The sequence below is a fragment of the Phoxinus phoxinus genome (assembly GCF_949152265.1).
Source record: "Phoxinus phoxinus genome assembly, chromosome: 11".
Classification (NCBI taxonomy): Eukaryota; Metazoa; Chordata; class Actinopteri; order Cypriniformes; family Leuciscidae; genus Phoxinus; species Phoxinus phoxinus.
The window spans coordinates 34,674,544-34,686,828 of NC_136886.1; the positions used below are offsets into that span (position 1 = coordinate 34,674,544).

The following is a 12,285-nucleotide window of genomic DNA, read 5'->3' on the forward strand; positions in this document are numbered from 1 at the left end:
GAGGTCTGTCACATCAACATTTACTATGGAACTAAAGAAAGCGCTTTCTGAGAGCGACGGGGCGGTGAAGACATACGGCGCGATGCGCGAGACGAACCGGGGCAGAGACAAAGGTGACAGTCACACCGGTTTACATGTTATTATCATCATCAGATATATATGATATATCATATTAGTCTTATCATCGGATATGGTTTCACTGTCATCCCCAGGCGTGACATTAGTGTTATTGTCTATGGAATAGTATTATTATTAATTAGATAAAAATATGATTTCAATGTTATTATCAGACGTGCATTAGCGTTAATATCAGATATGATTTCAGTCAGTCATTGATATTTGGTTCAATATTAGATATGATTGCAGACAGTGTTATAAACAGGCGAGATGTTGATGCTGATGTTATCAGTTATGATTTTTTTTGTTATTCATTTGTAACAATTGGGAAAAAATATCAGTTTTCAATAACACTGACGACCTCTCGTGTTTGACCCTTTCAATTCAGTCATAAATTATGACAGGTAATTAAAGACTAAATTCATAAAAATATTTTTGTTGAAATAAGATAGCCTAAACGTTAACTAAATAACATTAAAAAGTTTAACATTTCAGCTAGTTGCCAAATATGAAATATGTATTTAAGTAACTTTATAGAAATAATACAAATAATTGAAAACTAATATAAAAGCAAAATATTAAATATAAATTTAAAATATTAATAAAACTATAAACTGTTAGTATAAAGATTACAAATGTTGTGTTTAATAACATCCTGTGGTTAATAACAAATGGAGTTCTAAACGGAAAATTTATTTGAATAATATTTCTGTTGTTTTATTACTCATTTTAGTGATTATTATTAAGCTGAAGCGTGCGATGTATGTCAGTCTTATTCGAGCAGGTGAACTTGTGGAACATTTTTTAAATAATATGGCAGCCAAATTTCCCAATTTTACCAAGTTTCGTACCATTCCGATAAAGTAAAAAATCCTAAAAAATAAAATAAAAAACTATTTCGGTCATAAATGACAGAAGAGCACCACAGGGTTATAGCTTTCGAATGATGCCTAATGATGATTACTAAATGATGTGATAGGGAAACCAAATGCGCTACAGGACACTGACAGCTAACTGGCTAAACAACAGTATACTCACAACACTGATAAAAGCCACAGAAAGATCAACTGATTTGTTAAATATCTTGAACTTGAGCAGAACTGACGTCACACATCCACTAAACACCGGCTGATTCAAACAGTGTGAGCATGAAGAGTGATGTTAGTAAAAGATTTGCAATATTTGATTGATATTTTATATCTAATGCAGTGACATTAATAGCCCCTATTATGATATTTTAAAGCCTCCAACAGTTTACATGCATCTAATGCCAAAAAAACACTTTAATTTCCTCATAATCTCCACTGCAGCGTCAGCTCTTTTCTCAGTGTCGGAAACGCTTCGATCGAAGATTCAGTCTCTCTAAACCCCGCCTCTCTGAGATCTGCTCTGCTCTGATTGGTCAGATGGCCCAGTCTGCTGTGATTGGTCAACCGCTTACTGCATGCGTCGGAAAAACAAACGCTCATTACCTAATTTGTTACATTATTACACGTATGTTCGTATGTAACGGGCCGTTTCAGCAGTTCAGAATCACTTCTTAGGAGACAATAACTTTATTTGTCATACACTTTGATCTTTGAAACTTTGCAGACCTTTAACATACACAAAAAGCTGCATTATTATACACTACATGAAAGGGAATATCCAAAAAAGCATACTACTGGGTCAACAGCACTACAGCAGTGATATATGGCACAGATTTTTCAATGCAATGGTCCTGAAAGATTCCACACTCTCTCTCTCTCACACACACACACACACACACACTCTCTTACCCGCCGTCTGTTTGCACTCTAGGCCAGATGGACGTGTCGATGGCTGAAAGCTCCATGTGTCCAGACGAGATCGAGGCAGAAATGGCTCGTATTCAGCGCCTGCGGGAGGTTCTGGTGAGACGCGAGTCCGAACTCAGATTCATGTGAGTATCTGAACCAAACACTTAGATTCATATGAGTATCTGTGTATGATTATATGAGTATGAGTATGTGAGTATCTGAACATTTACTGAACCAAACGCTGAGATTCGTGTGAGTATCTGTGTATGAGTATCTGTGAGTATCTGTGTATGAGTATCTGTGTATGAGTATTTGAGTATGAGTATGTGAGTATCTGAGAGTATCTGTGTATGAGTATCTGTGAGTATGTGTGTATGAGTATGTGAGTATCTGTGTATGAGTATGTGAGTATCTGTGTATGAGTATGTGAGTATCTGTGTATGAGTATGTGAGTATCTGTGTATGAGTATGTGAGTATTTGTGAGTATCTGTGTATGAGTATGAGTATCTGTGTATGAGTATGAGTATCTGTGTATGAGTATGTGTGTATGAGTATCTGTGTATGAGTATCTGTGTATGAGTATCTGTGTATGAGTATGTGAGTATTTGTGAGTATCTGTGTATGAGTATGTGAGTATTTGTGAGTATCTGTGTATGAGTATGTGTGTATGAGTATCTGTGTATGAGTATGTGTGTATGAGTATCTGTGTATGAGTATTTGAGTATGAGTATGTGAGTATCTGAGAGTATCTGTGTATGAGTATCTGTGAGTATGTGTGTATGAGTATGTGAGTATCTGTGTATGAGTATGTGAGTATCTGTGTATGAGTATGTGAGTATCTGTGTATGAGTATGTGAGTATCTGTGTATGAGTATGTGAGTATCTGTGTATGAGTATGTGAGTATTTGTGAGTATCTGTGTATGAGTATGAGTATCTGTGTATGAGTATGAGTATCTGTGTATGAGTATGTGTGTATGAGTATCTGTGTATGAGTATCTGTGTATGAGTATCTGTGTATGAGTATGTGAGTATTTGTGAGTATCTGTGTATGAGTATGTGTGTATGAGTATCTGTGTATGAGTATGAGTATCTGTGTATGAGTATGAGTATCTGTGTATGAGTATGAGTATCTGTGTATGAGTATGTGAGTATTTGTGTATGAGTATGTGAGTATTTGTGAGTATCTGTGTATGAGTATGTGTGTATGAGTATCTGTGTATGAGTATGAGTATCTGTGTATGAGTATGAGTATCTGTGTATGAGTATGAGTATCTGTGTATGAGTATGTGTGTATGAGTATGTGAGTATGAGTATGTGAGTATCTGTGCGTATCTGTGTATGAGTATGTGAGTATCTGTGTGTGAGTATGTGTGTATGAGTATGTGTGTATGAGTATGTGAGTATGAGTATGTGAGTATGAGTATGTGAGTATCTGAGAGTATCTGTGTATGAGTATCTGTGAGTATCTGTGTATGAGTATGTGAGTATGAGTATGTGTGTATGAGTATGTGAGTATGAGTATGAGTATGTGAGTATCTGAGAGTATCTGTGTATGAGTATCTGAGAGTATCTGTGAGTATCTGTGAGTATCTGTGTATGAGTATCTGTGAGTATCTGTGTATGAGTATCTGTGAGTATCTGTGTGTGAGTATGTGTGTATGAGTATGTGTGTATGAGTATCTGTGTATGAGTATGTGAGTATCTGTGTATGAGTATGTGAGTATCTGTGTGTGAGTATGTGAGTATCTGTGTGTGAGTATGTGAGTATCTGTGTATGAGTATGTGAGTATCTGTGTGTGAGTATGTGAGTATCTGTGTGTGAGTATGTGAGTATCTGTGAGTATCTGTGTATGAGTATGTGAGTATGTGAGTATCTGTGTATGAGTATGTGAGTATGTGAGTATCTGGGAGTATCTGTGTATGAGTATGTGAGTATGTGAGTATCTGTGTATGAGTATGTGAGTATCTGTGTATGAGTATGTGAGTGTGAGTATGTGAGTATCTGTGTATGAGTATGTGAGTATCTGTGTGTGAGTATGTGAGTATCTGTGTGTGAGTATGTGAGTATCTGTGAGTATCTGTGTATGAGTATGTGAGTATCTGTGTATGAGTATGTGAGTATCTGTGTGTGAGTATGTGAGTATCTGTGTATGAGTATGTGAGTATCTGTGTGTGAGTATGTGAGTATCTGTGTGTGAGTATGTGAGTATCTGTGTGTGAGTATGTGAGTATCTGTGAGTATCTGTGTATGAGTATATGAGTATGTGAGTATCTGTGAGTATCTGTGTATGAGTATGTGAGTATGTGAGTATCTGTGTATGAGTATGTGAGTATGTGAGTATCTGTGTGTGAGTATGTGAGTATCTGTGTATGAGTATCTGTGTATGAGTATGTGAGTATCTGTGTATGAGTATGTGAGTATCTGTGAGTATCTGTGTATGAGTATGTGAGTATCTGTGAGTATCTGTGTATGAGTATGTATCTAAACATTTACTGAACTAAACGCTGAGATTCTCCTCTGGAATCTGAGCTTTCCTCTCGTGTTCTTCTCAGGATGGACGATGTTCAGCTCTGCAAAGACATCATGAGCCTGAAACAGGAGCTGAGGAAGATCGTGACAGTGCCAGGTGACTGAAGAGAACGTGTTTCCGTCAACTACAGTATACAAAACTACTGAACATACACCTCAGCATAACCTGTTATGAGCATTTATTCGGATGATGTTTTGTGCACATTTCCATCTTGCAATTAAAATTCTGAATTTGCATATATATATGTATTAGGCCCACTAACAGCGAACGGTCTCTAAACATCATGAACAAGCGTTAATAGAACATTTGTTCAAAGTTATCTGGTCTTTAATAATGTTCTCAAAAGATTAGCACAAAAACATCCTTTATGGAACGACTAACCTTTCTTAAAGGGGTCATGACATGGGTTTGTTCCCTTAGGTGCAATTATAGTATTACTATAGTTTTTTTTACAAAAAACTTTTAAAATGTAGTGATTTATGACCTTTTCCCTGTTTCTCATCCTCTGATTCACACAGTCTGTTTTGGGTGTGTTTTCCCTTTAAGAGTTCAGTGTTAACGCCCACTGTTATGATTGGCTAACGTCAGTGCCTATGCATCAATTATTAACGCCCCCAGCCAGAACCTGTGCGGATTCAGCGTATTTAAAAAGTAGTTTAAAGTTTTAAACACATTACTTACAGTTTGCGTCGTCGTTGTTGAGCCCAGAATAGTCGGCACGGACTTATCTTTGAGCAACAGTTTTCTGGCAAAGCCAGCATCATTTTGGGATTTGTTCTCAAAACAGTCATCCTTCAAATGTATAGAGCAAACACTTAAACTAACACTGCCGTGACTGAGACGTCCGCAAAAAATAAAGTGCATCCATTTTTCCCTGACGACTGGATCTTTCGCAGCGTATTCAAAGATGTTGTTTGTCCACAGCAGGAACAGCACATCTGCGGCATCGTAATTTCCCTGTACACAGACCCACTCGCTGTCCGTCGACTGAACACTTGTGAGGCGCGACAATGATACGAAATGAGCGTAGTTGCCTTGCGCTTAAAGCGTAGTTGTCTTGTGCTGGAGGCGGTCGTATGCAAACGCTGGTACGTCACTTCGTACCGTGACGTCACTTCTTACCATGGATCCAGAACGAGCTGTATTTAGAGCTTGATTAAATAAATGATTCGTTTATAATGGGGAGGACGTCTTAAGCTATGAAACTTGCAGGACGTTTTAATGGTACAAAGACCTCTTATATACCAAAAGATCAAGGCAAATTTGGTTTTTCATGTCATGACCCCTTTAAATGTTACTAGTTTCAGAGAACATTCAAAAGTAACATTCCCATAATGTTTGCAAAATTATACAATAGAACGTAGCCTTAATGTTTATAATCAAGAATAAAAAAAACATTTAAAGTCCCCCTGTAGTCAATACAAAACTCACCTTTGATCACCAAAATTACATATTTAAATGTTTTTTCCTTGATATTTTTTTTAAATCATGCCTTAAAATATCTTGAATGTAACTCGACACCCTTTCCTCATTCATGGCGCTTTTCCACTGCATGGTTCGGTTCGGCTCGGCTCGCTTTAAATGGTACCATCTCTGTTGAGGTTCCAAGCGTACCGTACCGATACTAAACTGTGACGTGAAAACACTGCTGATCATTGATTGGTCAGACAGAATCGTCACTACCAGCGCCATTGTATTTGTGACACGAGACATCAAACCCGCTAGATTTAAATAGCCAGTAACAGCGGCTGTTTTTAAACTACTTGCTTGAAGAAAAGAAAAAAAAAAAACATAAAAAAATTAATGGCTGAATCGTGGTCAGTAGACGAAGTGCAGACGCTCCTCTCATTGGTTGCTGAGGAGCGGCGCAACTATAACGATCAGTCTATAATCCCGCCCACTATGAAGCGGTATTGGGAAAGCAAACCGAGCTAAAGTGAACCGAGCTGTGCCGCGCCATTAGTATACTTTATTCTATGAATATGCAAATGAGCCCCGCCTCCACTCACTCACTCACTCAGAGATCCACTGGTGGACGATCACACGTTGATCTGATTGGTTACAAGGTAGTGTGTGACGTCAGAAACACCAGCGATTTCAAACCGTGTTTTTGAGACTGTCTTTGGTTCACTGCAGTTTTAAGCAGAAAATACTCAGCAATGCTGTCCACTTATGAATTTACACATGGTGTGTGTTAAAGCAGATTAAAAACACCACATAGACACATAAACAACATTAAAAGCTGGATTTTCACCACAGGGGGACTTTAACAAAACTGGACGTTTTGAACTTAAATTTTCATAACTTAAACGTTAGCAAAACATAGTGGAACCGCGAGCGTTAGACTCAGACCGGCTGCATGGCGTCTCAGATGTACAGTATACACTCATGTAACACACACTCACCTGAACACACAGACGCAGAGAAGACGAAGAAGCAGCGTCAGCGAGAAGAGAAGCTGCTGGTGGAGATTCATCAGCTGGTGCAGAAGAGAGACTTCCTGGTGGAGGACGCAGACGTCGAGCGGCTGAGGTCAGAGACGGCTGTGTGTGTTTAAAGGCTTCTAGGGGATCAACTTCACGGATCTAGTTTCAATTCATTTTGTTGTAAACATACTTTATCATGACGTGTTAAACATGAAAGAATTATGCCATCTTTAACATTAACTTTAGAGAACTGGATCTTGTAGCCTAGAGTTTTTAAATAAACATGAAAATGCACATTTCGAACTTAAATGGTTGTAATTCAATGCTTTGGAATATAGATGTAAGATTGGTCTTGTTTTAAAGAAGACATTTGGCCGATTTTTGTAGAAGTGAAATTAATGAAGAAAGTTAAACAGAAAAAATGTTATAGAAGTTTGAGTTTATGAAAATGTACAATGTTAAAAATGTAATTATTCATATTTTATATAAAATATATATTTTCAAAACCTGGAGGACTCTAAAAACGCAAAAAAATCAAAGCCAAAAATCTGAACAAGTTGTGTTTCAAATGTTCGGTTGATATCTCTTGAAATGAGCGTTCAGTGAGATGTAGTTTGGGCGCAGTACCACACTTCTCCACTAGTGGACATTACTGCCCATATAAGGGCGTCTCCATCTCCATATGTGGTTTGAGTCTGAACCATTATTTTTACAATTTTCATACAATTTATGAAGTAGACATCCTATTCAGAAGTAGTGTTGGAAGTTTGGCAGATTTTGAACCTCTAAGAAACACAGAAGATCACGTATGTGCATTATAGCTCGCTGCACATCACTAATGCTGAATCTATTATTATTTTCTTTATATTTAAAACATTTCCAGAGCTTTTTTTCTAAAAGAATTGAATGGATGTTATCTTTTGAACTCTTGGCATGAAAACAAACTGAGGTTTCTACCATTCTTTCATGATTTTTCATGTTCATCAATATTTCAAAATAAAGGTTTGAACTCGCCTCAGGAGTATGAACATATTCTTGTTGCAAACTGATAAATTACAGCTCCTCTGTCATTTATTTTGAAAAATCAGTCACCAAATATGAAAACTAGAGATTGTAAGCTTTAAAATGATATATTGTCAAGATTAGTTTAGGTTTAGTATAGGATATTACTGGTTTAAATATGTAATGGTCAATATAAGGGGTTAAAATGTGGACACTTGTCCTGCCCCGGATCTAGAAGAACTGAGGTCCACTCATAGCTTTGACATCACTAGTCTAGAGGTAATGGGTGTTAGGATCTGACTGGACCATTAACATTAACTTGTGTCCATCGTGTGTGTGACAGGGAGCAGGAGGAGGACAAGGAGATGGCCGAGTTCCTCCGACAGAAGCTCAGCGTAATACAGAGTAAGAGTTCGGCTTCACACACTCGCTTGTGCTTTAATTTCTCACATTAATGTTTATTTCACGATGAGAGATCCGAGACCTTTCTTAAAGTCACCATGAAACTCGTCACGCTGGTCTTCTCTCCTCTACTGTGCCGTATATCGGGAGAAGCGCTTCAGGAACAGGAACACATGTGGGCGGGGCTTGATTGTGTCTGAGGAATTGATTGGATGGTTGAGGTTTGCTATTGGCTGATCTTATGTGAGTGACAGGTTGCCCCGCCCACATCAGAGAAGAGATGCTGCAAGATTATTAAAACAATAATGATGCATCAATAAATCTATAATAAACTTTAATATTCCATAAAAAAAAAAATCCATTTTGGTTTCATGGTGACTAACTGGTTTCCACATGACTTGCGCTGGGCATCAACACACACACGCCGCTCAACTTTGACCTTGACTTGATAATGTTGCACACAGTGTGACGTAAGACAGTTGCTGTAACAAGTCCGTGTCAAACAAGTTAAAGTTGAAACTATGTGTGGCATCTGTTTGTACATAGTTCATCTGGTTATTTATTTATGTTCTTTAAAGCAACACTTCAGTTTTGAAGACCGACAGAAAATGAAAAGTTGTGATTTTCTAGGCCAATATGACTAACTATTCTCTCATTCCTGCGTAATAATCAAGAACTGCCGTACAGCAGCGCAATGATATTACACACTTAGTGCCGGTCACGCTGGAAGTTACCGAGCTGGGGACTATTTTCAGGCGCTGCGTAATATCATTATGGCAGCAGTTCTTGATTATTACGCAGGAATGAGAGAATAGTTAGTCATATTCCCCTAGAAAATCACATCTTTTCATTTTCTGTCAGTCTTAGTTCACGATGTAACTACAGAAGAGTCGAGTTTTAAATAGGAAAAATATCGAAACTCTTCTGTCATTTTTTTGAGAGAGATGCTAACGGTCTAATCAGATTCAATGATCTATGCTAAGCTATGCTAACAGTGCTACCGCCAGACCCGGAGATCGGCTGAATGGATTCGAGAACGGTAAAACTGTTTAACTCTCGGCGAGCTGGAGAATGAGCCTATTTACAACAAAACTGGAGTATTCCTTTAAATGTTTGAAATAAAAAAATTAAGAAAAAAGTTGAACTACGTTGTTTTAAACCCAGCGGCTGAGAATAATGGTGCATTCAAGTCATGTCGGAAACATTGTTTTTGCAAGTTGTACACATGAATGTTTCCACAAAGTCGTAATTGCGAGTGGAACACTTTTTCTTTTTAACGCACCTGACGCCATAATCCCGACTTCCCAACTCGTAAATACAAACTTCCCAGGAGGACATGAAAGCACATGCTGCGCTCACGCCATGTCATCAGGACGAGAACACGTGACGTCTGCGTTTGGACCGTAGGTTTGGGGATTATGAGTTTGTATGGCAAACACTATGAACGCCAAAAAGTGTCAGGTGGTACAAGTCAGATCTCTCAGAAAATTATTTATTATGTTATTATTATGAGGGTAACACTTTACAATAAGGTTCATTAGTTAACCACATTAGTTAGCATGAACTAATAATGAACTCCACTTATACAGCAATTATTAATCTGTTTATGTCAATTTCATCATTTACTAATTTATTTTATTTATTTTATTATATATATATATTATATATATATTATTTTATTATATATATATATTATTTTATCTTGTTGACATTAATGCAGTATGAACAGCTGTATTTTTATTAACTAACATTAACAAAGATGGATAAATACAGTAACAAATGAATTGCTCATTGTTAGTTCATGTTTGTTAATACATTAACGAACCTTATTATAAAGTGTTACCGTTATGAGTTTACAAGGACGTAAACGCGAAGTCGTAATCTCGGTAATTCTGACATGGCGTGAACGCAGCCAGACCATAGACTGAGCTAGACGCAGAAAAGAGTCATGTGACCCCTAACCCGTCTCTGTCCGTCTGATTGGCTCTTCTTCCCACCGCAGGATCTCCAAAACCACGAACATCTGAAGCTCCAGCGAACAAGCCGTCCCTCAGCCGGAGCAGCGCGGCCCTCATTAAAGACTGCTGTGGGGCCACTCAGTGCATCCTCATGTGAAGAACACACACACACACACACTCAGTCAGAACCGTGTTACGTTCGTTTGATGAATATGTTAATGAGTTTGTTCACTGGAGCAGTAAAGACTGATTCTGCAGCATGTAAAGCTCAACCGTTACTCCGTCGCCGTCAGGAGGAACAGAAGAGCCGCGCGGACGTCTCTTAAACCCCCCCACACACACACACACTCTTCAGAACTATACAGCTCCGTTCACACCAAGAACCAGAACTAATGATTACTATATTGACCCTGGACCACAAAACCAGTCACATGAGTCAATTTTATGAAATTGAGATATACATAATCTGAAAGCTGAATAAATAATCTCTCCAGTGATGTGTGGTTTGTTAGGATAGGACAATATTTGGTCGAGACACAACTATTGAAAATCTGAAATCTGAGGAACAAAAAAATGTAAACATTGAGAAAATCTCCTTTAAAGTTGTGCATTTATGTTCACGATTGTGCTGCATTCACTCACAAAAATACATGTTTTATATATTTACGGTAGGACATTTACTAAATATCTTCATGGAACATGATCTTAATATCCTAATGATTTTTGGCATAAAAGAAAAATGGATAATTTTGACCCATACAGTGTATAGTTGCTATTGCCACAGATATACCCGTGCGGCTCCAGACTGGGTTTGTAGTCCAGGGTCACATGTTAGTGTCCACAGTAACGCATGAAATCGTTCTGTTCAAGTCCTGAAATTAACACTTGGCAAGCGCTAAATGAGAATAAAAATGAGTGTCGCGAGTATAAAACCGCGTCAGTCAGCCGGAAACACTAAGTCGTCGAACAATGCAATGTTGTGAACGTTAACGACGCTCGGGACCGCTGGCGAGCTAGCGCCACATCAGCATGAAAGATTAAGCCTTGACGATTAAAGTATTCAAGCGCAAGACGACACGAAAAGGAACTGAAACCGTTTCGCGCTCAGAAAGCGTGCGCTCAGAAAGCTGCGCTCAGAAAGCTGCGCTCAGAAAGCGTGCGCTACTGATATGAGCCGCTTCATGTCGTCTTATGCTTGAGCGGACACATGCACACAAATTAGGTCAAAATATGCGAGTATGCTAGTGTATGGCTTGAGTGAACACACAGTCGTGAAAGACGATGCGTGTGTATCAGTATATTAGATCCGTGCCTCCACTCTTAAAGTGACAGCAGCCTAATATTTTATTTTTTAATGTTAAAGAAAGAAAGAAAAGAAAAACTCATTGGCCTTGACTGAATAACTTTTGAAACGTTAAGGATAAATTATTCAATTTTTTTAATTTACATTTGATTAACTAAAAACTACTGTTACTTGTCTTTTAATAGACAATGAATAATGTTGTAAATGTATATTAGTTATGCTAGTAGTTTAGCTGTGGATATCGCTTCTCTGTATCACCACACCACAGCTAGAACTATATTCTTTTATATTAATTTTTTTAAAATAGTGATATTGTTGTTGGTGTGAACAAACATGAAGAGTTATGAATAATCGGTCACAAGCACAACAGAATCTCACCACAGGATCGCTGTATATAAATGATGAATAACACTATTATGAGTTTGTAAACAGACGTGCGTCTCAGGCTAAAGTACAGTAGCCGTGTTCACTGACAGCAGATGTTCTTCTAAGACATAAGCAGCCAATATTCAGTAATTTGTCATGATCCATGGACACTTCCCTAAAGGTCTGAGTGTGATTCTGCAGTGTAGCGGATGTGTGTATGTTCTCCTGCACAGTCCCGGATCAACACACCACCTCGTCAGACGTGTGCGGATATGAAAACTATGTTTGGAGTTTTAGGCATTTGTTGCCTTTTGAAATATGATATTAAAGCAGGTCAGATCATCTGAATAGCACAGGATATCAGCGGCACTTGTGAATATCCGGCTAATAAAGTTTCTTC

At 38.1% G+C, this 12,285-nt stretch overlaps 1 protein-coding gene across 1 annotated transcript in view; it reads left to right on the top strand.

Moving 5' to 3' along the window:
* The window catches only part of bmerb1 (bMERB domain containing 1), a 12,405-nt gene extending 120 nt beyond the window's left edge, over positions 1 to 12,285 (top strand). The window contains exons 1-6 of the mRNA XM_079627234.1: positions 1 to 113; positions 1,918 to 2,038; positions 4,451 to 4,524; positions 6,846 to 6,960; positions 8,200 to 8,261; positions 10,261 to 12,285. The exon at positions 1 to 113 is cut by the window's left edge and continues 120 nt beyond it. Coding sequence (XP_079483360.1) covers positions 26 to 113; positions 1,918 to 2,038; positions 4,451 to 4,524; positions 6,846 to 6,960; positions 8,200 to 8,261; positions 10,261 to 10,373 — 573 coding nt within the window. The 5' untranslated portion in view covers positions 1 to 25 and the 3' untranslated portion in view covers positions 10,374 to 12,285. The remainder of the gene's footprint in view (positions 114 to 1,917; positions 2,039 to 4,450; positions 4,525 to 6,845; positions 6,961 to 8,199; positions 8,262 to 10,260) is intronic.